General features: G+C 44.0%; 1 protein-coding gene across 6 annotated transcripts; it reads right to left on the bottom strand.

Annotated features, from left to right (window-relative positions):
• Positions 1–21,814: 21,814 nt before the first annotated feature.
• LOC125536835 lies at positions 21,815–26,154 on the bottom strand. Of its 6 annotated transcripts, none has more exons than XR_007295237.1 (6): positions 25,422–26,154; positions 25,196–25,240; positions 23,818–24,063; positions 23,191–23,251; positions 22,823–22,920; positions 21,815–22,133 (listed from the first exon to the last, which is right to left on the bottom strand). XR_007295237.1 is itself a non-coding variant. In XM_048700115.1 (4 exons), exons 1-3 carry the CDS (start codon positions 25,825–25,827, stop codon positions 23,237–23,239), a joined length of 537 nt encoding a protein of 178 aa, XP_048556072.1. In that variant the 5' UTR covers positions 25,828–26,154; the 3' UTR covers positions 22,214–22,920; positions 23,191–23,236. The 6 variants fall into 6 exon arrangements, 1 of the variants encoding a protein (XP_048556072.1); XR_007295239.1 differs by having other exon boundaries at positions 25,552–26,154; XR_007295236.1 differs by having other exon boundaries at positions 25,196–26,154.
• Positions 26,155–26,749: the final 595 nt, after the last annotated feature.

The following is a 26,749-nucleotide window of genomic DNA, read 5'->3' as shown; positions in this document are numbered from 1 at the left end:
ATGAGTAGCTGGAGGCCGAGGACAACCACGGTGCGGAGACACACGTCGACATCGATGGCTGGTTCGCGCCGGCAGCCAAAGACGACAAGGCCGTCTCTTTCCGCAAGCAGTGATAGTTTTTTCTTTATGTTGTTGTTTTTATGGATCTTTTGCTGTGTAAAAACATATATTTGTTATCCAAGTCGCCTGACTTGGGTCAGTCTACCATTTCAGGCGGTTGGATGAATATCCTACGTCTCCTAACCCTTCTTTCCTTCTTCCTCACCTCTTCTTCTTCCCCAACAGACCACCGCACGGGCCGTACGGATACTCCCCAACATGCGGTTGGATAAACATACTCTATGAACGAAAAATATGTGTCAGCGACAAGATGGCTGAGTTTGGTTTGTTCACATGCGACAACACGTGTCAGTGAGGGTGCATTCCCTTGGTTGGGTTTGCGGCGTGTAGAAGCGACTGTGTGAGGGTGCGGTGCGACCGCGGCATGCAGGAGTGACCGTGTGAGGGCGCGGTGCGACTGCGACAACCGTGCGCAAGTGTACCTCCTTCTCATTTTGAAAACTTTAGGCAAGCTTGGCAAAAATGTGTGGCGAAGTTTGGCAATGCAAGGCCTATACCCAAACAGGATAAGTATGTACGTACTAGGAGTACTAGTGTTAAAAAAGAAAGGTGGGGTTTTCCTTCGCGGGATTTAATCGATGTAAATCCTTGTTTCACGTGTCAATTATTGCGTATTTTTTCTCCAAAGACCAAAGAGCTAACCATCTCACTCCTCATTGCTTGATTAATGCAACGCCATGCAAACCAACCTTCTCACTTCCGCAGCAAGGGATATTAATGTCCTTGGTTGCTAACCCCATCAATTTTGACTCGATTAGTGTTAGTGGCCCTTTGCAAATTGTAATTTTGATATACTGGCCTTGTGTACAAAAAATGGAGGTAGTAACTATATTTGAATTCCCTCCCCATTGTGGTGACGTCGACGATATCTTTTTTTGGGTGGTTTGGCGAAGTGCGTTCGACGGAGAACACCATTGAGGGAGACCACGGTAAGTCGTTCGCAAGTGCCGCCTGCAAGCCAAGACAACATTATTTGCATCCAGGAAGTCCTTTACTAGTACTACTAGGAGTACTAGTGCGGTGAGATGGTTTCTCGAAGAAGACGATGGAGAAGCGGAGTCGGCGAACAGTGAAATGATGGTTGCTTCGTCCGTGCTTTTGTGATTTGACGCCTCACTGCTTTGTGATTTGTGATAGAAGGGACAGGGGAGTAGACTCTGTGCTCTATATTGTACTACATGCGTCCAAGCATGGGATAAAGAGGAGAGACGTTGCATTTTTCTATTCCTTCAATCAATCAACCAGGGAGCTTCAATTCCATCTTTTTGGCTTTGGCAACACCGTCCACAATGGTTCCCACGATGCCAAAAGCTATTTTCACATTTGGCTACACATTGTGGATGCCCTTAACCGTACCACTTGGTTTTGCTCCTATGTGCTATCTATACAAATCTCAATTATATTGATCTAAAAAATTATAGAATTAAGATTAGTAAAAGGGAGGTGATTTTTCCGCGCGGATGGCGGGGGAGGTTTCTTATTTGAGCAATGCTACATCCACGTAATGGTTTACGTAAAGTTACGAACTGATGTGATGTGGGACTATTTGATTGGATTAAAGGAGAGGATTAGGCCCACCCCACCTGAAAATTAGGGGGTCATATATAGATTAGATGGAAAGTATACATAGCAGCTACGTAGCCCTTTGTAAGTCTAGGATTAGGCTTCTTATTTTCGGAGGACGTTGTCCTGGCGGTTTGCTAACATGCAGTCCACGTGTCAGTGCTTTACCAAGCCGATCCGCGTCCCACATGAGGCAGAACAACGGCAGAAGCAACACATGGTTAAGTTGAAGAAGATGAGGGAGAAGCGGATTCAGCAACGAGTGAAATGATGGTTGCTTCATCCCTCCAACTTAACTGCGGGAAAGGTGCAACTTTGTGATTTGACGCCTCATTGCTCATCACTATGCCGGCGCCATGACTGGGGTGCTTCACCCCGGCTGCTCTGCACTGTATTCCGGTATGGCACGTGGACCCGGTAGCTTGATGTCCCACATGTCGGTGAAAGGGACTAGAAGATTTATGAAAGCGAGCGCTCCACTCTTACGACGGAGGAGTAGACGACACGATGGCCCAGTGAACTGTCACTTGCACTGTATAGTGCTATAGTTTTGCTTTTTCGCACGATCCATCAATACAAACCCGATTAAACAGGAAAGGGAGGGATTTTTCCCGCGCGGTAGATGATACTGGCCATACATTTCAAAGGCAATTTTAATGTATGCAAACTGAATAATTATAAGTAACAATATGATATCTAGTAAAACTAAAAACACATATGATTTATTGTGTTAGAGTGTAGTAGTAGTGCTGTATTGCATAGTTCTTAGATGTAACATGCGAGAACATGTAGAGATGTAGCTTTGGAGGGCCTACAGAGAGAAAAGCATAATACGGTCATCGAACTTCAGAATAAGCTGATTACGGTCACTATATACGTTTTGCGGTGATTATACGGTCACTTGCTCACAGTTCAGCATCGGATTGCACTCTGTTGACCGGCCAAATAGTCCGCGTGGCGCCATGTTGACTAGTTAAATTGACCACGTTCCTTGTGGGTCCCACCTGTCAGTTCGCATAGGCAAAAGGTCAAATAAACACAAATTTACGCAGGCGCGACAAGGCTCCAACCCGTGCGCGGGAATCACCTGGTTGTGTATGTGTCTATCAGGGCCTGATGTGTGCGCATGCACATGTAGGTTGAGCACTTGAGCGTGAGAGTGTGTGTTGGTCGTGTGGTGTACTGGTGTGTGCATGCATGCGTGTGTGTGTGCGTGTGAGTGTTGCGTGCGTGCGTGGTTGCATGTGTACGTGTGAGTGTTGCGTGCGTGCGTGGGTGCATGTGTTTGTGTGAGTGTTGCGTGGATGCAGTTCATGTGCATGCGTGCGTGTGTGTATAATCACCACACCAGCTCCTGTGTGTTAAAACAGACGGCTCATCATACCAATACAAGGCCACCTTGTCCGCTGTGCCCGCGATCATGACTTCGAACCATCGTCCAAATATATTTTTATCATTTGTTTTCATTCTTACTAGCAAGATGCCCGTGCGTTGCACGTAACATCAAGATGCATTTGTATGACTTGTTTATCTTGTGAGAGAAAAGGATGAACGAGGGAAGGCCTTATTTGCAAATGTGGAGAGGTGTGTGGGTACCTTTTTGCAAAATTACCATAGTTTCTTTCCTATCCGTCATATATAAATCGGACAGCCTATATTGCAGGATGGTAGGCACACCATCATCACCAACTCTATTTTTTATAAGAGTGTATTTTATAAGAGTGTAGATGTAGAGTAGATACAAGTCGACAGGTGGGCACGATGGTAGTGAGATAATGTGATGCAACACTAGAGGTGCCACGTGGAGCGTTTAACTGGTCAACTAGTCATGTCATGAGCAAATACAAAGTTGTACGGTGAGCCCGTGACTGTATAATAACCACTAAACGTAAATGGTGACCGTAATGAGTGGATTCTGAAGTCCAATGTACGTATCGTTCTTTCGCTTCAAATACAATGATCGTCATTGCATATATCGCGAGAGAAAGATGAAACATGCGTGAATTTTCTGGGGGCTTACTTTTAGAGGACCTGGAGATAGTTTTGTGTGCATACGTGAAAGGGGCGTACAGAGGGGTATGCGATGGAGAGATAGATGCTCTTCGTTTCTCTTTATTATGACTAACTTTGTATATAGTATAAAAATATACAAATTCACAGTGCGGAATAAATATCATTGTGGTCACCATGCAATGCAAATTAGCGTTCGTACTCCTCCATATATCTTTGTAATGTTGTATATATGTAGAAACTCTAAAATAATTTTTTGGCCACACTTTATGCAAAAGGAATGTTGTATGCGAAATAAACGTGAAGAGAGGGCTTTTTAGATCAATGGGGTACGTGATGTAACATGTGTGAATGTGTAGTTGATGCAATTGGCATGGCCTAGAGAGGTATGTGTGTGTATTACGTATTCGAGAGAGGCATGGATAGAGGGGCCGACGGGGGGGGCGTGGGAGAGATAGCACGAGAAATGAGAGTGGTCTAGAGAGAGAGAGACGAATATGACATCACGACAAGAGATTCCATTCCCTTGAGTGTGTATATGCAAGGGGGAGGGAATAGAGGCACCAGGAGAAATTTTCTGTGTGTGTGTGGTGTTTGTGTTGGTATGTGTGGGTGTGAGAAGATAATGAGATGTGGGGGCAGAGGATGTGTCGCTGTGTGAGGTCCGGTGGGTCGAGGTGAGGCCCTTCGTTCGGTTCCGTCCTGCGCCACATTGGTCGGCCCGTGACGCATTTAGGAAGACCCATGGATGACTAGTCGTACAAGACAAAGATAGCAGAATTGTGAAGGACTCTGTGTCCACTGACAAAGACGGATAGGATTTGTAACCCTAGGTTCTCGGACTAAGGTAACCCCTTTATCTCTGATATTACTATTCATCCAACCTAACTTTAAGGGGCATCCTACAAAATGCTCTGCTAGAATCATACTCGTCGATTAGGAAGAGAGGTATGAGACAATGCGCGAGAGACAGGCGTAAAGATAATGTGCATACATGAGACACGTAGGCAGGTCCATGTATATAGAAAGGGTCGATGAGGATTGTGCGTGTGTATGTTTGCGAGAGGAAGAGTGCTTGTGATAAAGGTTAGTGAAAACAATTGTAAATGGTTACGAGAGGGAGGGAGGGTTATATCTAGAGCATGTGTGCGAGAAAGACACCTCAGGAGAGAGTGTGTGAGCATGTGTGAGAGACCACCGATGGAGAGTGAAACTACACGTAAAAGACTGCTCTACACATTGATTAAAGATATAAATTGTATCCAAATATTAGGATGGGATCATGACATTTGCAATTCGCGTAAGGAGCGGTCATTGATCCATCAGACATCTAGATTCTATTGAATTTGAGCATGTCTATGTTATTATTCGACATAATTGGTCCACATAGTTAGTATTTTGAACTCCAGACAATGCATCGCTTTAGAAATCGAATATAAACGTGAGTATAGTTCATGTTGTGTGTGTAAAGCACATTATACATACGAAAGTTACACAATGGACATTATAAATAGCTACATATGAACTAGCATACATTTGAATTCAACTTAAGGTGGTTTAAAAAAATCGAATTCAACATGAAGTCCATTCAATTATTTGAATTTGATATCATGGCATTTGTAAACCATACCTAAATTATGGGGGCACCAATCTTTTCTCTGATTTTGTACATAATAGCATATGTAGTCGTGTACAAAATAGATTCAAATTTAGCTCCTCCATTCCAAAATAATCGTAGTTATAGGATTTTCAAGTGTCAAAATTTCAAAAAGAAGCGGATAATTTAATGAGGTTTTGAAACATACAAGGTCAAATATAACGTTGTCTATTTAGGTCAATCCTCATAGCTCAAGAGTACTCTAAACATGAATGCTTGTGTTTCAAAATTTCAACGAAGCTCCAAAAGAGCCTCTACTCGCCCGAAACCGCGCGAGACCAATGTTTGGTAGTACAAGGAAAGTACTTTTCTAATAACTCCGACCCGTGAAACCTACCGGCCCGACGTCCAAAGGTCTAAACCTACCGGCCACGCAACCGCATCCGAAAAACATTCATACACAATGGCCACCTAAGCACACACGCGCGCGGCCGAAATCGCTCCCGCCCACTATTTGGGACACCTGGGATTACCATCCTACCCCCGACCCGCAGTAGGTTTGAAATTTAAGAGGGGGCAAAGTTTGTACTTTCCCCAAATTTCAAACAAGCGCGTCCCATCTTCTATTCAAAAAAGCCAAAAACAAGCGCGTCCCAGAGCGAAACATGGTTCCCCCCACCCGTCTGATTCCCAATTCGTACTCCATGGGCGCCAAAACTACCTCTCCACCAGCCGCGAAACCCCGGCGTCCTCCGTCCGCCACCCCATCCCACCCATCAACCGCCGCCATCCTCCATCACGCCGGAGCTGATACCCCAACGTCGTCGTCCACCGTAACCTCAACCGCAATGCCCTCCACGGCTAGTAGTTGAAGTTGAGGCCAAGCCGTCCGTACCCGAGCTAGTTCAACCACGCCGTCCTGCGCCTCACCGCTGCCGCTCCAACTTCGCCACCCTACACTGCACCGGAGCTGTTCCTGCTACGCCGTCCTTCACTGCCTCGGATCTGCTTCCCCTCCACCGACATACGGCCACGGCAACATAGTCAACAATTTGGCCATGGGTTCGACCAAGCCTGTGCCCTCCAGAACATCGGTTTCCCCTGTAAAAAGAAGAAGATCGGCGCGACATGTGGAGGTGACCACACCGGCAACCGAAAAAGGTACTCCTCTTCCCTTATTCATGCAAATCTTACGTCTCTGCTTGCACGGTATTCATCCCATAGAAGACACTAGTTGACCGCTTCTTCCTGATACTAGATGTTCCTAGTAACTCATGATGCACAAGGTTTCTCCTCATATACTATTTCACCTTAGCTAGAGGTCCGTCGCCCCCCTGAATTTCAATTTCTGGCCAGTTGATTCCCAATTAAGGGAAGCATTCCCCGGCGTAACAGGCGCTAGTACGCCTATTGTGTCGGGGAAGCAGTGCCTTGGTGTTTATCTTAGGGGCGTGTGCGGCCTAGAGCTATTGGCGCCTGATCTGGAGGTCGGCCGGGATTAAAGGGATGGCCTGGGGGCGCTGCCAAGCACGGCGGTGGTGTGAGGTCGATGGGAGGGTGGGGCGGCGGAGGCAGGGGTCTGGGCCGGTGGTCGCTGGCGGTTCGAGAAAGATCGTCAACAGTGACTGGCGGGAGGTAGACGAAGGCCATCTGCCCGTTCCTTATAGATCAGACGGTTCATTAAAAAAATCGACTGGCCTATTTATTTTCAGTCGAATGTTATCTAGATATGACCACATGTGGTGGTGTGCTGGAGGAGTACCTACATTTCCTGTGCTCATATATTACAAAATCATATGGAGTAGAATCTAATTTTGTTTGCCATGCAATGTTGTAGAGCTATCATATGTCTCCTGTCATTTATTTTTCAGCCACCTGCTATCTGCTACTTTTACAGTGCACTAGTTCTGCACACACTTCACCCTTACTCTCACTATTGTGTTTTTATGCAAGGGTATTTCAGACTCTGCTGCCATGAGACAAGCCAAAAAGAAAAGAGAGAAGTCGCTCCAGCTTCGTATGCGGGTAGGCCAGACACGTTACAACGCTATAAAGGGTGCAGTGTCAGCAGATGGAGACAATAAACGTAGCTCTGGAGTTGATGACCTCGCTCGCAATGAACCACCATCCCAGGTGCTTGCTTTAACTTCGCGGTGTCATATGTGGTTGCATGTTCCATATGGTGTCTAGCTTGTATTCAAAAGGCCGAAGTCGGTAAGATAAGGAAAGATATTTTTTTACATGAACCACCATCCCGTGAGCACCAGAAGACAAATAGCTAGTCAGGGCACTGGCCGAGCCAGTGACAAGCCCAGCAAAGATAGGCATCACCTGGAAGCCAACTAAAAAGCTGTGATGTGGCGAAGCAGCCCGCCTCCCACCAGGCTCTTAGGTCCTAGATGATCATGCTCACCACTCCAGCCGGATGTCTAGCTTGTATTGCTTCCAATTTGGTTAAATTGCATCTGCTTAGCTTACACATTATACCTTTGAATATGACATGCCTTTCTGTTTTTGGTACATACTAGTACATCTGTGTATTCACCATGTTTTTACATCAAACTAATGTTGTTGTGTATCCCTCATCAATCACTTATGACGAGGCAGGCAGGCAAGGGGACTACTCCTCATTTAAAGAATGCAGCGTCAGCCTCCTGACATGATTCTCAAGAAACAGAAATGCTAGATGAAGATAGTGAATGTAGCTCTGTAGTTGATTACAGCATTTCCCCTACACTAGCATCGCAGGTGCTTGCTCTAACTTGGCAGTGTGATATGTGGTTGCATGTTGCATATGGTGTCTAGATTGTAATTCTTCTAATATGGTTAAACTGCATGTGCTAGTCTGCTTAGCTTATACATTATACATGTTAATGTGACATGCCTTCCTGTATTTAGTACATAGTACATCTATCTATTAAGCATGTCCTTACATAAAACTATTGTTTTTTTGTATCCCGCATCAATCAACATGATGAGACACCTTTAGTATATGCAGTGCGATATTAGTTGCAACTTTCATATGATTTATAGCATGCGCTGCTTCTAATTTGTTGAAATTCCATTTAGATGGGACGCTCTTAACTTGGCAGAGTCATATTGGTTGCATCTTTCATGTGGTGTCTAGCTTGCATTGCTTCTTATTTGCTGGAATGGTTTCTGCTTAGTTTACACAAACAGTTGTGAACATGCCATGACGTCCTATTTTTCATACATATTCCATCCTAATATCACGTGTTTGCCTTACATCAAAGTAGTGATTGTTAGTATCATGCATGAATGAGTTCCGAAGAGAGAATTTTATTGCTTTTTCTTGTTGGTTTTACTTGACAATTCAAAATCAATAAACGGAAGGAAGTTAGCAAGGCAGCGGATAAAGGTGCTCCTTCTGAACGGAGGGCCTCTATAGTTTCTACTCCTCCACACCCCCAAGATGATTTCCAAGACAACACATGCATAGACACTCAACAAAGCTATGTTTATGATTAGCACGTGTCCCCTAGTGCAGCATCACCGGTGCTCCCTCTAACTTGGCACTGTTATATGTGGTTGGATGTTATGTGTGATGTCTAGCTTGTATTGCTTCTAATTTTGTTGAATTCCATCTGCTTACTTTACACATTATACTTGAATAAGACACGTGTTCCTGTTTCTAGAACATACAATATCTGTCTATCACACCATGTTCTTACATCAAATTACTACTGTTGTGTAACCTGCAACAATCACTTATCATAAGACACGTTTGACTTCGGAGTGTGATATAGGTTACATCTCACATTATTTTCTAGCTTGTACACTAATTTGTTGAAATGACACTTATGACGAGACAGTTTTAACTTGGTAGAGTGATATTCGTTGCATCTTTCATATGGTGTCTAGCTTTCATTGCTTCTAATTTGTTGAAATGCCTTCTCCTTAGTTTACACATCATAAGTTGTGAATATGCAATGTTGTGAATATGCAATGGCACTAATGACGAGAGACCTCTAACATGGTAGTGTGATGTTGTTTGCATCTTGCATATGATTTATTTCTTGTACTGCTTCACATTTGTTTAAATGCCATTTATGATGAGACACTGTTAACTTGGCAGAGCGATATTTGTAGCATCTTTCATATTGTGTCTACCTTCCATTGCATTGCTTCTAATTTGGTGAAATGTCTTCTTCTTAGTTTACACATCATAGTTCTGGGTATCTCTTCCGTCCTGTTTTTCATACATATTACATCCTCCTATCATGTGGTTGTCTAACATCAAAGTTCAGTTCGTCTGCATCACGCATCAATTTGTTCTGAAGAACTAAATTGTTATTCGTTTTTCTTGTTGGCTTGACTTAACATGGCACAGAGAAAGAGGAAGAAACACAGAATGGCAGGGAATGAGAAGCGGATGAATCCTGCAGATTCTGCTGGTACTGATGGTGCAATAGAAGGTCAAAGTCCAGCGGAAAATTCTACAAACACGGCATCCCATGCTACACGAGTTGCAAAAAAAGCCAAACAAAAACAAATAGCTGCCACCAAACAAGCAGAGACAACCCTAGTTCTTGCAACACCTACCACAGTACTACCAACTGCACGACTTACTCATGCGTCAACTGAGCTAGCAGCACGTTCCCAAGCTCCCTTGCCACCTGACACTACTTCCCAATCACTCTTGACACAAGACGAGTTGGCAATATCAGATGAACCTTGTGAGCTTCAACAGCAAGAAGGTAGTTGGTGGAGTCAAGTTATAGTCGCATGCTTCTTTATATGTAGTCTCACAGTTTGATGTACACTAACACTTCCTATGTTCGTTGTTGGACTAGCACCTAGGTGCAAGAGGAAACAAACATCAGGGATAATGCTCGATAGGTTAACTAAATCTAGAGGAGGGAGAATGGAGATCCGTTTTGAGGCAGGTTTAAAAAGGCCACGTGATGCTACAGAGTCAGCCAAGTTAGTATCAGAGGCAGCGGTTGCCGTTAGGTGTCATGTACGTATCCTCCCAACATGGATTCAGTACAGGAATGACAAAGACGAAACCCAGTTCAACACCTTCCTCGACCATTTATCTATAAGTATGGTTATGTATGGAAACTAGTAATATAGTCTTGCTCTGTCCCATACTTTCTAGGTTGCTGATAATGAGACTCCCATAATTTTCAATAGATGAGGTTCAAGTTGGATAGCCAATATGATGCAACCATACAAGCTTGCACCCATGTTTTCAAGTCTACTCTGCAACAGTATCGGTATAACTTGAGGAAAACTCACTTTGAAGGCAAGGCTAACAATGAACTTTCCCAAACATCTCCAGTGGAAAATATATCGGATGAAGACTAGAGGGGCCTTGTTAAACACTGGTCTGATCTGAAGTATCAGGTACATTATATATATGTGATCAGATCACATGTTGAAGTCCTATTTATGCATGTGCCACACAAATCTATCTTCTTGTAGGTGAACTGTTCAAAGAACAAGGCCAACGTACGAAAGTGAAATTCCAACAGACGACAGGATCTCGTAGCTATATTGCACACTGCGAGGCTCTTGTAATTAGCTGCTGTTTCACTCTTTTCGCTGTACCATATTATCAGATCTATATTGACTTGTTCGAAATGCAGAGGAAAGCCCGCAAGGACCAAAAAGTATCTGAACCAAATGCTATGGAAATCTTCAAGGACTGTCACACCAGCAAGAAGAAGGGCATGACTACACCAGTCAAAGCCGCTGTTGTAAGTCCTTAATCCTCATGCCTTTTAACTACTACTTACTCTGACTTGTGCCTTGAACTGCATGGTTTGTAGCCAATGTCTATTACTCTTTTCAAATTTATACACAATTGTCTTAGCGTATCATTGCACCTTACAAGGTTTAAAAGAGAGGAGTGATGTTCCTTTGATCTTGACCCGTAATCTAGTTCCGTGTTGGACTTGCCCACACAACGTTACAATTGCCTGTTTGTCTGTTCTCAGTTGTTTTGTGATATGAATGATGTCATACTATGCTTACCGTATTATAAACTTCGTCTCTTTATCCTTAGCCCTCAATACACTGTGAAGAAATAGACAATACATTAGCGATGGTACGTGGTCATATGTTTGGAACCTGGTTTTATTATGTACTTTGCAGTAAAATACAACTAATATTTTACATGGGTTCACCAGAATAAGTTCTGTATATAGACCAAAGCTATTTTGTTTGGTTTTGTTGCCTCAATATCTTCTGTTCTGGTACTACTAATTTAAAACCTCAACTTTTTAGCAAGCTATGGGAAAATGGTGGAACCGCCACCTTCTGAAGGTGGCGAGGCAACTATAATCGCAATGTCAGCTTTTGCTGCAGTGGGTCAGTACCTGTCCACTAACAGTGCCAAAAGCACGTTCCTGCGTAATACTAGGTTGGTTGTTAAGGCAATATCGTCCAAACTGCCTCATGATCAAGATACCCAAGCTCAAAGCAATGTTGTATCTGCGCTCCCGACACAAGTCCATTCCCTAACAGAGACCCTTTGTGAAACAAGGAGAAACATTGCTCAATGTCGTCAAGATATGCATGCTTTTGAAACCAGACTATCAGACATTTGCTATGTTGTTCAGGAGCCTAGGGGAAATGAAGGCGAGGGTTATGGTGCTCCATCGGACAATACAACATGAAAACATAACAGTCAGGTCAAATGAACTGAGCTTCTGAACTTCTGGTGGTGCATTTATCTGCTAGACTGTTAAGTTTTATGCCAACCTTCCTTTTGTTATATAGTTGTAATTAGTTTTGGTGCAATACGAAATTTATTCTTAACGTGCAGCCACCGGCTGAAGAAAACAACAAGCCATTTTTGTATAGTGTAGGGTGTTCCCTATATTTGCACTAGTGGCGATCTTTGATGCCGAGTGGATGTAATCTGTGCAATCGCCTTAATAGCCTAGCATTAGTTTCGGCCTTATTTATTTCCTAGTCTTGTTTTTCCCTGGTTTGCTAGTGGCCGCAACTACCATGGGCCATATACGGGCCATAGGATCCATGGGTCTCCTACGGGCCGTCGATAAATGGGCCTGTAATCAGTGGGCCTCGGGCCGTCGGATAAACGGATCTACATGGGCCGTAATCGGGCGTAATTGGTATCGGCCCAGCACGGTAATAGGCCGTTAACAGGCCGTAGGACAGCAAAGGCTTAATTCTGTCACAGGCATAACGGGTCGTTAATGGGCCAAAATATAGGACGGGCTGGAAACGGCGCAACGGGTTAACATGCCAGAAATGGGCTGACTCTTGCCATGGGCCGAATTTGGCCCATTAGGGTAACAAGCCAGTAACGGGCCGACTCTTGCCATGGGCCGAATTTGTCCCATTAGGGGAACAGGCAAGTAACGGGCCGACTCTTGCCATGGGCCGAATTTGGCCCATTAGGGGAACATGCCAGTAACGGGCCGGAAGTAATCGAGGGCCGAAAAGGAGCCCAAGAACGTATGGGCCGTCAATAGGCCGAAATCTAACACGGGCTGGAAAAGGCCCATGTAAATCACGGGCCGTTAACGGGTATAAAGAAAATTAATGTTCATTATGGGCTAGAGTCACCATGGGCCTGTAAAGGGCCGAAAGATACGAAGGCCTCATATGGGCCGAAAGACGTCGTGGGCCATACATGGCCCGAAAGTGAAATGGGCTGGTGTTATATTCGACGGTCCACATGACGTTGTTGGGCCGATTTCCTTTAGGGCCTAACGGGCCGTAAAATGGGCTATTTGCGAAGAGACCGCTAACAGACTTTTCATGGGCCAGCCCGTCAACTTTTGACCAAGTCAAACGGGACGGCTTTGTAAGCTAAATGGGCCAGTGGTGGGCCGTGGCACGTGTTGACTATACATAGGCGCCCATCTGACCCACTGACGAGCTAATACGTGTTTCTTCCGGCCAATAAGAATTTTACACGTGGAAATTTCCCATTGGTCGGGGCTGTTAACGGGTTATCGGATCCAAAACCCGACCCGATAGCTTAACAGCGTTCCGTTACGGTGGATGCCACGTGTCGGTCACCCTTGACGAAAGCACTTCTATGACGCGCGATTTATCGTCATGGAAGTGGACACTTCCGTGATGATAATTTTGGTAATGTCATGGAACACTTCTACGACAGCATAGGTATGACTATCTTGATTCTGTCATAAACTCGTCATGGATGTACATGCATGACAAAAAACACGACCTACTGTGACAAACACGTATCATCACGGAAGTGTATTTTTTTTGTATTGTGATATCCAATGGCCAGTAGTGCTCGGATTTGCCATCTTTGTACCGTCGGATTGGCTTCATCCAACGACCAACTTTCAACGTTTTTCACACACTATATAGGGGGTATAGATATAGATGTGCCGGTCCGTTGCAATGGATCCAAAGTATATCTATTTAGTGGAGTGCACTCTAAACACATTATCTATTTATTTTTCTCTAACCTTCCGTAGCCATGCAACCAAGCCACATAAGCTTCATGGGTGCCCCCCACATCATACTATGTTGATTGAAAAAAAGATAAATCACCCAAAACAAGATCTTCCCGTTTTTTGTTCCTACGATGTTGTGCCGTGCACGTACCTACTAGTTGTATAGTGGTAGTACTAGTAATATAGTATTAGGAGTACAAACTTGGTACTAGTAGGAGTAGTACTAGTACGGAATGCTCCTACTCTATCAATGAGCCCCGTCTGACACCAAATTTCTTGGCTTCCGTGCTACAGCTAGATCTTCCCCTCGTTTCTGTTTTCCAACCCGGCGGCGGGCGGGGTGTCGGTTTGCTCAACAGCGGTCCCACATGAAAGTGAAAATGCTAGGCAACACGCCTTCCCTAAGCTATGTGTCGTGCCGGACGGGCCGTGTTGTACTCCCGATTCCCGGGCGTGTGGGGGTGCGACGCGAACGCGGCATGCCTTTTCCTTTTACCAGCAATGTGCCGTGCGTTGCGACGGATCCAAAGTAGTAGAATAGTAGTATTTGTTCACAAACTTGAAAGAAATCACTATTGTTTTGATATACTCCTAATATATTACTCCCTCCGTACCTAAATATTTGTCTTTTTTGAGATTTCAAATGGACTATCACATACGGATTATATAGACATATTCTAGTGTTTCTAGCAAGATGCCCGCGCGTTGCACGAAGTTGATGGAAAAGGTAAGCACAACTTATACATTGACGGATGGAGTACTAGTTACAGTGATGCATATACTTAAGCAAAGGGATCGCACATGTCGGTATTGACTGGAATGAGAATGCAATAGCACAATAATAATTAAGGCCACGATGATGCGATCGCAATGGTGGTTACAGAAGACAAGAAGAAAGATGGATCCACGAATGTACGACCTTCTCCTCCTCAACTTAGTGCGCCAGGCCACCGACCGGCGGCTAAGGAGCGGCGGCTTTTGTGGCGAGGTCGAGGTGCTTCTCAGCAAAGGCATCCAAGGCTTCCAGCCGGTTGAGGAAGGCCAACGTCGTAGCGTCCTCACTGGCCTTGTAGATAACTATGTACATGATTTGCTCGGACACATGGACATGTAGGTCGACGAATTCTTGCAGGGCGAGGTGCCTCGCGGCGAGCGCAACCTCCAGGTGGACATTCTTCGTGGCGTCGGCGGGCAGTCGCAGGGCCACTAGTGCTTGAAAGAGGTTTCGGCCATGGAGGCCGATTAGGGTGGCAGGCAATGAGGAGCCCGGGCGCGTGGGCTGGAGGAGTACGGCGATGTCGTCCGCGAGCTTCTTGAGGACAGTGAACTTGTTGCTGGTGGCAACGATCATCTGGTCCAACTGAGAGTCGTAGTTGGCGTCGACGGCGGCCATCCACCAGCCGGTCTCCAGCACCGTCTGGAGACGATCCTCGGCGCCATGCCGCAGGCCGGCATCGTGGACCATCTGGCGCAGCAGCTGGCCGCTCACGCGCATCACCTCCATGGGTCTAGACTGAGCTCTTTTGCACTTAGTGTAGGTGCTTAGGCAAATGCTTAGGTGCGTACGATGTGGTAGATGCATTGGAATGGAGGGGCGCCTTCATATGAGGGCAATGAGGGCAAACTGCTTTGCATTCACATCGTGCAGCCTCTTTTCCCAGACCTCCTCCCATTACTTCCCTCATGCATTAATTGAAGGAGGATGCATTGGTCGTTCAACATATCGGGAACCGCTACTCCCTCCCTCGTCTGCATTAAAGCCGTATCAGGAACTGCGCCGCCCGCTGTCAAATCAAATACTCCCTCCGTCTAGGTGAGTATTAAGTCATCTTACGAAAACCAAATAGTAAACAGATAGGCGTGGTGCATTAACTCTCATGTTGTTTCTTATTTTTTTGACATAAATAGAGGAATCAACCAAGAAGAGATGTGGGGCTTGTATGCTTTTAATGACTTGAGACTATCAAACATGACATGCAGTGGTCAGTTCGTTGCACAAGAACAAATACAACCCACATCAGCACACATGCACCTTATATAGCATCACATCCAATGGCTATAAAAGATGAATGAGACCAAATTATATCTCATCTAGATGAGTTCTAGCAAAACTGTATTAATAATACTTAGTACTCCTGCGCCATGTATCATATATTAGTATCATGTAGTACTTTATTTATTTCCATGTATGACACATAGTACTCAACTCTCTCTCTTTCTTCATTTAATTCTATGACACCTCATCAAAATTGCTAAGGCTAGTACCTTTACAACCAGCATTAGCAAATACGAAGTACTAAACATTAAGTTCTCTCGTTTTCCTCTCCACCTTGGTCACCTAGACGGAGGGAGTATACTGCGCGGGCTTTTCCTGCGCGGTAGGCGGGGCAGTTCCGCCTAGTCGGTTCGACAGAGATGCGAGAAGATGAGGGAGTAGGGCAAACGTAGGGCTGTGTGATTTGACAGCGAGTTACTGCTGGACAGGTGGGGCCCCGTGATTTGGCTTGCCATTATCATTTTAACTGCGGCGCTACGACCGGCGTGAGTCTCCCGATTCCTGACCACCTCCATATAGGTGCCTCTCCCAATGCTCCACCATGTAGTAGAGGCTGGCTCTTGCATGAGAGCCTACTTCTCCACTTTTTCCTTGCCTCTCTTTCCTCCACATATGCAAAAATGCCCTGTAAAGCGCACTATTGTACTTACTTGCTCCTACAGGTCCTTAAGCTTGCCACATAGGCATAAAGTCTGATGTGGCAAGTTAATCAAGAAGAGAGAGACTAGTTTGGTGACCCAAGGAAGAAACGGTGCTAAGCCGTGTACCTAGGTGAAAAGACAATTTTGAGTCTATAGCTAATTAAATGAAGCAAACTTAGCAACACCATTTCATTGGAAGAGGTCACTCCTTGGCAAATGCAATAAATACTAGTACTCCATGTGTCCCATAACATAAGAACGTTTTTGGCACTACACTAGTGTAAAAAATGTTCTTATATTATGGGACGGAGGGAGTACGAAGAAAGAGATAGAGAGAAGTAAAAAAAATACACTTATAGCCAAAACCTTGTTGTAGTATGGGTGACTAAGTGATGACTATGTATGACATGCCAACATCAGATAGCCTAACGCACCGTGTTAAATCTCCAAGGGTGCGACCGCATGAGTGACGCGACGGTCGTGGTAGGCGCGACCACGATACGGGATGCTGGCAGCCCTTGGATCTGAGATCAAACGGTCGCATGCTAAGTTGCTGAAAATTTGCAGAATAACCCTCCAGGATAGGATATTCACCCATAGGTCTAGAATCACGCCATGCAACCGTTCGATCTCAGATCCAAGGGCTCCCGGAAGCCCGTATCATGGGAGAATGGAAAGCCACTACCCTGCCGTTCGCACACTGGCAGTTCGCTCCTACTCGTCCCTGCACGTCCTTCAATACTACAGTGGTTTGCTCCTAGTCGTCCCGTCCATTCACATTACGGCAGTTCCAGTAATCCTAACCCTCCTCCCAAATCCATGGCGTCCCAAATCTCCCCGATCGGCGGTGTGTACAAGGTTAGAACCATCACCGGCGATGAGTTCGACATCATCTACACCCGTTCTTCCGCGACGGTGAAAGGATGCCTTTCTCGCTTCAGACGCATGTTCGAAGACTCATATGATGAGTGGGTCGCTGGGCTAGATGTTGAGTACACCACAGTCCTGGGACGAGACAAGGATCTAAAGGACGAAGAGAGGAAGAAGCCCAATGTGATCCATGTTTGCGTGCATGACTTATGCTTGGTCTACCACATATGCCATGCCGATGTTGAGTGCTAGGATTTTAAGGACTTCCTTGAGAGCAACCTAGTCAAATTCGTTACTATAGACTTTAGTAACGACAAAGAAGTCTGATAACCCGCAAGTATAGGGGATCACAACAGTTTTCGAGGGTAAGGTATTCAACCCAAATTTATTGATTCGACACAAGGGGAGCCAAAGAATAGTCTCGAGTATTAGCAGCTGAGTTGTCAATTCAACCACACCTGGAAACTTAATATCTGCAACAAAGTATTTAGTAGCAAAGTAATATGATAGTAGTGGTAACGGTAGCAAAAGGTAACAGTAGTAAAAGTAGTGTTTTTGGTATTTTGTAGTGATGATAGCAATAGCAACGGGAAAGTAAGTAAGCGAAGAACAATATATGGAAAGCTCATAGGCAATCGATCGGTGATAGAGAATTATGCCGGATGCGATTCATCATGTAACAGTCATAACCTAGGGTGACACAGAACTAGCTCCAGTTCATTGATGTAATGTAGGCATGTATACATGCTTATGGAAAAGAACTTGCATGACATCTTTTGTCCTACCCTCCCCGGCAGTGGCGCCAGAAAATAGTCTTGATAACCCACAAGTATAGGGGATCGCAACAGTTTTCGAGGGTAAAGTATTCAACCCAAATTTATTGATTCGACACAAGGGGAGCCAAAGAATACTCTCAAGTATTAGCAGCTAAGTTGTCAATTCAACCACACCTGGAAACTTAATATCTGCATCAAAGTATTTAGTAGCAAAGTAATATGATAGTAGTGGTAACGGTAGCAAAAGGTAACCGTAGTAAAAGTAGTGTTTTTGGTAATTTGTAGTGATGATAGCAATAGCAGCGACAAAGTAAATAAGCGAAGAACAATATATGGAAAGCTTTTAGGCAATGTATTGGTGATGGAGAATTATGCCGGATGCGGTTCATTATGTACCAGTCATAACCTAGGGTGACACAGAACTAGCTCTAGTTCATTGATATAATGTAGGCATGTATTCCGGATATAGTCATACATGCTTATGGAAAAGAACATGCATGACATCTTTTCTCCTACCCTCCCGTGGCAGCGGGGTCCTTACGGAAACTAAGGGATATTAAGGCCTCCTTTTAATAGTACCGGAACAAAGCATTAACACATAGTGAGTACATGAACTCCTCAAACTACGGTCATCACCGGTAAGTATCCCGATTATTGTCACTTCGGGGTTAACGGATCATAACACATAATAGGTAACTATAGACTTGCAAGATAGGATCAAGAACACTCATATATTGATGAAAACATAATAGGTTCAGATCTGAAATCATGGCACTCGGGCCCTAGTGACAAGCATTAAGCATAGCAAAGTCATAGCAACATCAATCTCAGAACATAGTGGATACTAGGGATCAAACCCTAACAAAACTAACTCGATTACATGAAAGATCCCATCCAACCCATCACCGTCCAGCAAGCCTACGATGGAATTACTCACGCACGGCGGCGAGCATCATGAAATTGGTGATGGAGGATGGTTGATGATGACGATGGCGATGGATTCCCCTCTCCGGAGCCCCGAACGGAATCCAGATCAGCCCACCCGAGAGGTTTTAGGGCTTGGCGGCGGCTCCGTATCGTAAAACGCAATGAATTCTTCTCTCTGATTTTTTTCTCCCTGAAACACAATATATAGAGTTGGAGTTGGAGTCGGAGAGGCGACAGGAGCCCACGAGGTAGGGGGCCGCGCCCTAGGGGGCAGGCGCATCCCCCACCCTCGTGGAGAGGTGGTGGGCCCCCTGGCCTTCATCTTTTGCATGTATTTTTCATATTTTCTGAAAAGTTGCTCCGTGAAGTTTCAGGGCATTCCGAGAACGTTTGTTTCTTCACATAAATAACACCATGGTAATTCTGCTGAAAACAGCGTCAGTCCGAGTTAGTCCCATTCAGATCATGCAAGTTAGAGTCCATAACAAGGGCAAAAGTGTTTGGAAAAGTAGATACGATGGAGACGTATCAACTCCCCCAAGCTTAAACCTTTGCTTGTCCTCAAGCAATTCAGTTGACAAACTGAAAGTGATAAAGAAAAACTTCTACAAACTCTGTTGCTCTTGTTGTTGTAAATATGTAAAGCCAACATTCAAGTTTTCAGCAAAGATTATAACTAACCACGTTCGCAATAACGCTCATGTAACATCCCAAATTCTCAATTTGGAATGTTATACATTAGATCATCATTGCATATCATATTTTATTGCATTTTGGTTGATCCTAGAAATTTCACGCAACTCAAGGACCCTCGGAGAGAGTTGGGGATTTCGTTATTTTCATATTTGAGTTTCATCAAATTTTGAAAATAGGATCATTTGATTTTATTTATTTTATCTTAATTATTTCTATTACAAAAATATGAGAGAGGGAATAAAATGACTTTCCCAAAATAAAGAAATATTGAGGATTTAATAATAAAATCAAATAAGATTTTATTTTGGGTTTTATTGCTATCTTATTTGAATTTAGGACAAATGTGCATTTTTCAAAATTGCATTTAGGCCCCAAATAAATGTTCATCTTGTCCGTCTTGATTTTAGAAGTCGAAGAAAATTTATTTCGAGATTTTTGGAGTCCATTTAGTATTTCTTTTATTTGTTTTTCTGCGCGTAATTATTAAAAAAAATCGAAACGACCTAACCGGGTCGTGTCCGACTAGGACACGTGGCCTGGCCGGCCCTTAAAAGCCGCGAGGGCCCGAGCGGAGCCGCAGCGCCCCAGCCGAAACCCTAGCCGCCAGGAGCCGCCGCCGCCTTGCCCCGATCTACGCGCCAGCCGCCATCGCCGCCCGCCGTCGCCGCCACCCGCCGCACCAGAGCCGCGCCGCCCCGCCGTCGTTCGCCGGATCCGCCCGAGGTAGCCGCCGTTGCCTCGGTTTTCGCAAAGAAAACCGATCCGTTTTTTTCGAAAACCTAGATCCATTTTTTATTGTTCCGGTTCGGTTTATTTTCCAGTTTAGTTTATTTAGCGAGTGTTCGCTCGTTCGTTCGTTTTAACGAACGCGTTCTCCGTTTAGCCGCAGAAAACGAACGTTCGTTCGTTATCCCGTTCGTCGTTTTTCTTTTTCTCAGATTTTCCGCGATTATTTCGGACCATGATTTCTGATCCGATTTTCGTTTTAGTATAACTTTTCGCTCGTTAATCGGAATCAGGCGATTCAAGCGCTTGGAGTTTCATCTCGAAACCCTCTTTTCGTTTAACCAACTCAAACAAGATTTTTTTTCTGTAAAATTTGACTTGGATCCAGATTAGTAAACGAAGTTTGTTTCTTTCGTTGCTTCGTTCGATTTGTTTCTTTTTGCCAACCGGAGTTCTTAAGTTGAACTTTCTGGTTAGATCTCTTATTTGAGCTTTACCTGTGCATTAGATGAGTACTTATTGTATGATTGTTTGTTTGCGATAGAGTACCCGGAGTGCGCCGCTTGCTACTTCGAATCGCTAGGTTTCACGGATCATCAACAAGGCAAGTAACACTTTGATCATACCATCTACTACCCAGTTTTTATTGCATTAGATCAATCCTCAAACATTGCATGATTAGGATTAATTAAATTGTGGGTTTTGAAAAGTAGATGAGGTAGTACCTATTACCTATTTTATTATCAAACCTTTGGGAGTTACTTCTATGTTTGCTTATATTGCCATGCTATGCTACACTACAAGAAATATGTCAACTTGTGACCTTGACTATTGGTCACTAAAAGGTCATTGTTTTTCATTTGCGAACTTTTGTGACCAAAAATAGAAGGTCAAAAGCTGGCGGTCGTAAACTGAAATTAACGACCTTCTCTGTGAGAAGGTCATAGACATTTACGGTCAAAATATGCCTATTGTTTTGTTTTGGTAACTAGCAGCCTCCCCAGGACACGTAGGCATCCGACGTGGCAATCTGATGTGGCACAAGAATCAGCCCGGTCCAATTCGATTTTCTACATGGGCCTAGTCCAACAATTCGGCCTTTTTAATGTTTTTTCCTGTGCTTTTATTAGCTATATGGGTCTGGCCCAGTAATTCGGCCCATGTATTATTTTTTGGGCAAGCCCTTTTAATATATGTATTTTATGTTAATTTCGGTTAGCTACATGGGCCTGGCCTACAATTTGGCCTTTTTATTTTCTAGCGCACAACATTTTGCAGTCAATTTATTTTTTATTTCCAGATTTTTTTTCCCAGCTCCAGTTTACAGATGGGTCCCAAATGTCAGATTTTTCACAGCTTATTAATAAGCAATATAGATGTATATATCAAACAGACAGAAGAGAGAAAGCATATGAAAATCTTCAAATAACAGCTAAAATAAGTTTATTACAGAACAGAACACGTGAAACTACATACACTCATTCATATCACACCAACCAGTTTCCATACACTCATTCACATCACATCAACCAGTTTAACCATCGAATCTTGCATACCCAAGAACTTCAAACTTCACCCAAATCCACACAATCATAAATATTGGGATCTACAAATAGACTGCTCTGCCAGTACAAAAGCTAGCTACTCTTGGATACCACAGAACATGCTCTTCAACATGGGTAGAAGTCCTCAACGGAGTTCTACCAACGGAGTTCCATTCACCTACAAGAACAGAATGGAATATCAAGTACTTGCATTCTTCAAGAAGATTACAACCAACATATATATGTAGAAGGACATCAGGAAAGCTGATGGAGCAAAATCAAACAAAAGATAAATCAAGTAAACAAACCATTTGGAAAAAATATATACTACCAGGCTTGAACATGAGCATAGAAAAGAAAAGATGATTTCATGAAATTAAAACTGCCAATGAAAGCTGAATAATAGTGCAGCTGATTAGCTCCTAGTATGGAGGAATATCACAAAATTAAACAAGATGGTCGTGCAAGTTTCTATACAAGTATTCGTGATTACAGTTTGTTATCGTCGTCTAAATTCTCCAACATGCACAAAATTAATTAATATATCTGAATGTGCTACCAATGAAGCAAATTCTAAAAGATACACGGACAGGGCTTAATTAGCCAACCATGTCATTCTATAAAACACACAACAAACTCAATGATAACATGTATAGTTATTACCATATAACATGGGAAACATACCTACTGTCCACATATTTCATAATGTAAATAGCTAAATGCTGCAGGAAATAGATTGTTGAGCATTTCCGCCCTTCTTTCAAGCCAGCACCAGCATAACACTCTAACTATAACAAGATCCACACAGACCACCATCTGCAGAAACCGCACACACAAAACAACTAGGGTTGAAGAGAGTGAGATTACCTTGTCACCGTAGATCTTAGAAGACACCTCATGCGTGAGGAAGTCCTTGTCGTCCATCGCCAAGCAGCAAGATGCTGGTGGAGCATCCCTCACCAAGCCTACAGGAAGTTTTGCATATAGTTAGAAAACCTGGAAACGTACAGGATGGACTACCATAACATAGAATTGACGGAAAAAAACTAAAGAGCATGTAACTGAACCTCCTACAGCTCTAGCCTCTAGCATGCACTCGAGATTCAGTTCCCACGAATCCAGAAGAGCAATCACATACATGGCAAAGAAGCTTTACAAGAAAAAAAAGCTACTGCTATAGATTGCAATGAAATCAAAGTACTACAGCAGACTAAGAAGGAACAAAAAAACATTACCAGGACGAAGGGATGCTCTTGAAACCTCCATGCTTGACCTTTCATATCAGTACAGTAGGCACTGCAAGTGAACGACAAATAAGAAAGTGATATGCATAAATAACTCATCCATCTATGTTCATATTTTAATTTCAATAGCATGGTACACCCATAAAGAACAATAGTTTGCTACCTACTAGCAAAGTATAAGACCTGAATCATATAGTATAAATGAATCAAGAAAACAAGAACTGACAACGAGAACTGCACACTAGTGCACCAAATGATCAACATCAAGCATAGTATATTCACATAAGTTTGCTAGTGTCACAGAATTAAGCAGTGCAGGTAAACATCATCATCGGTGTATAATTGCCAATATAAACAAGCCATGTAGAAATGCCAAGTTACAGAAACTGCATCACAAATATGATTTGCCTTTGGTGTTTGCCATACAACAACAGCAGTAGTTGATCATGGAATCTAACAGAGTTTAGCTCATGCAGGGCAAACATAACTGACACAAAAATCATACAGTTCAGATCAGGAATAAACCAAACAAGCAAACATCCAATACAGCTAAACTAAGCACAGAACCACAACATGAAGAGTAAACCAATCACTATATAGGAGGCTTGGACTGCATACATGGTCATCCTTGAGGTAGAGGACCATCTTGGTACCCCTGCCGAGATGCTCCCTAGACGTATCACAAGTGACGGTGAAAGAACGACCAGCCTGGGACTCCCACACGTACTGCTCATCGTTGTTGTGCTTCGTGCTGACAATGACCCTCTCGGCAAGGGAGATGGGGTAGAAGCCAACACCGAACTGCTCCTTCTCGGTGCTCTTCTCAGTCCACAGGGAGATGGGGTGCTCCTCAAGGTATTGCATCTGAAAGCAAATTATATAAAATCAGACAATGAGCAGAAAGAATGTGCAAACCAATAATGTAAATAAAAAAGATTTGAAGAACAGCCAAACATACAACAATACTATATCAGAAATAAACTACGAGAACACATCAGAAATAAACTACGAGAACACATCAGAAATAAACTACGAGAACACATAGAAATTCCATTAAGATGCATAATTCCAGAACAGCAATTTTTAACAGTTCCATAATGCAGTATTATAATTAAAATAGATATAATGTTTAATTGTAAGAGGCCAGAACCATATAAATTACTAAATACAAAGAAAGCATACATTATCAATTAATAGAGAGGGTCAATCAATAAGGATGAGTTAACCCATGCATTCCTCATGTATGCATGCATTAGAATATAGTTAACAAAAAGCACATCATCAATTTAATTATTTCACCATCAAATCTGAAGTAATACTACCAATCATAGTTAAAATGGCTAGGACGCAACTCATATCTATAAGGAGGTTCCATACTACAACCATCACAGATCTGAAATGAGCTGAGTTCAGGTATGATAAAATTACTGGTACCAAATTAATACATGACTATTACCAGTTCTAACAGCAAGCTGGTTGAGCAGTGAGGCATTCCAGATACCATTGCATAAAACTTATAACACTACAATCAAACTTCTACATAAAAGAAGATACACAGGCCGTCGGATAAGTTGCACCAAGATAGGTGTACTTAATAGTTAGACCATCTATGTTCTGACTATGAATCCGTTGCAAGCATGTGGGCATGCCTACCAAAAGTCAAGACATTATTATGAATCTGATTGCCATTTATTTCAAAAGGCCGTGGCAACGCACGGGCATGTGTTCTACTAGTATCAATAGTGGATATCATTGCAGGAAGAAAACACAACACTTGCATGTTCAAACTTCAGACCATAAGCAAAAACTCCTTGTGCCATTAGTTTAAGCCTGCAGCCACAGAGGAACAAAGTGGACACAAACTAAAAACAACAGAGGCGCCAGATGCCTCAACTCCAAACACAAGGTTTTTATTCTCAACAGAGAACAAAAGCAACACACACATGCACGTGAGAGGCATCATTCCCAGTTGTTGAAGTACAGATCAAACATTTACCATTACGCACTTCATCCAGACATCTGCGGCTCATCATGGATAATCCTGGGTGGTTCATCAACTAATCATCATGACAAAGATTAACTGGCATAGTGGCATTGACTAAACTCGGCCTTAGTACAAGTGAAACTATGACTACAAGAATAGCACCACCATGACCAGTGGGCTGCTCTGCTTCTGCTAGCAACTACAAGAATGGTAGCACGTCAAGCATCAGCGACCGTACATGTTTCAGAGAAGGGAAATCCCCAAACCCAGTGCCTCCGGAGCGAACCAGATCGGATACGAAGTGCTGGGTCAGAAGATGGGCGGTGGCACAGATGAAAAGGGAAGCGAGAGGGGAAGGGGAAGGGGACCTGGAAGGGCTCCATGGAGTCGGAGCAGCCGAGCCTTCGCCGGCTCCCTCCTCGCACGGAGCGGAAGAGCGGCGTCAAATCCCACCCACCGCATGGCTGTGTCGTCGCCCGAGAAGAAACACATGGGGGCACCTCCCGCGGCGCACGATTGTGGGGAAGGAGAAAACCTCCAACACCTCCGTCGCGGCCAAGCTCGAATCTCGTGACGATGAGGTGGAGGGGCGCGTATGCGCTGTGGCTGTCGCGGATCTTGGAGAGCCGTCTGACCGCCTCCATCTTGGGCCTATGTAGGGAAAGAAGGCGAGGGGGAGGGTGGATGTCGCCGGCGGAGGGTGAGGGAATTGGAGGGGATGGTGTTGGAGGGCGAGAGGGCAACGACGGCGGAGGGTGAGGGGATTAGTTCGCGCAACAGCGGCGCCGTCGTGCTCCGGGCGCGGTCGTAGGAGGGGCTGCGGAGCCAGCGTAGAGGGTACGGTGCCGGCCGTGGAGACGAGGCTGCGGTGCCAGCCATTAAGCGTAGAGAGAAGGAGGAGGGCGGCGCGACCAAGCGCGAGGATGGATCTGGGGAGTCGAGGGGAGGGGGAGAGGGTGGGTGAGTGGGGGTGGAGGCGGGTGGGGATCTGGGAATCGAGGGGAGGGTGGGTGGGTGGGTTAGGGTTTTTGATTCTCAGTAGAAGCTCCACCGTTGGATAGGTGCATGATGGATGGCTCAGATTGCGCCCAATTTGGTGATCCGCGTGAAGGCGGTTCCTTCCGTCTTATTGGCCGGTTGTCTCGCACTTGAATCTTAAAATTTTAGACCCAAAACTCTGATTTTGTTAAACATAACAATGCCATAGTTTGTCAAAATGATCTCGTTTTTTGCATAAGTGTGCATCTTGGAATGGCAAACAACGGCATAGTTCGACAGCTTTCATTTTCTTTGCACAAAAAAGTTATTTTCCATTTTCCTAGTGCATAAAAAGGTTTTTTTGTGAAGAAGCTACCAAATATTTGTTCTAAAATAGCACAACTCCATTTTTCCAAAATATTATACCACATTTTATGTAAAATTGACCAAATAGTTACATGTCAAAAGTTTTTGATCCACCTCTTATAAAAAAACAAAATTCACCCATTGAGTAGGAAGCAGGGCAAATTTGAGCAACACCTACCTCATAGTTTGTTCAAATGATCTCATATTATGCACAAGGGTGCA

This window comes from Triticum urartu, chromosome 2 (assembly GCF_003073215.2).
Source record: "Triticum urartu cultivar G1812 chromosome 2, Tu2.1, whole genome shotgun sequence".
Lineage (NCBI taxonomy): Eukaryota > Viridiplantae > Streptophyta > Magnoliopsida > Poales > Poaceae > Triticum > Triticum urartu.
Note: the sequence above shows the minus strand (reverse complement) of the source record. Positions and strands in the feature narration are given on the sequence as shown.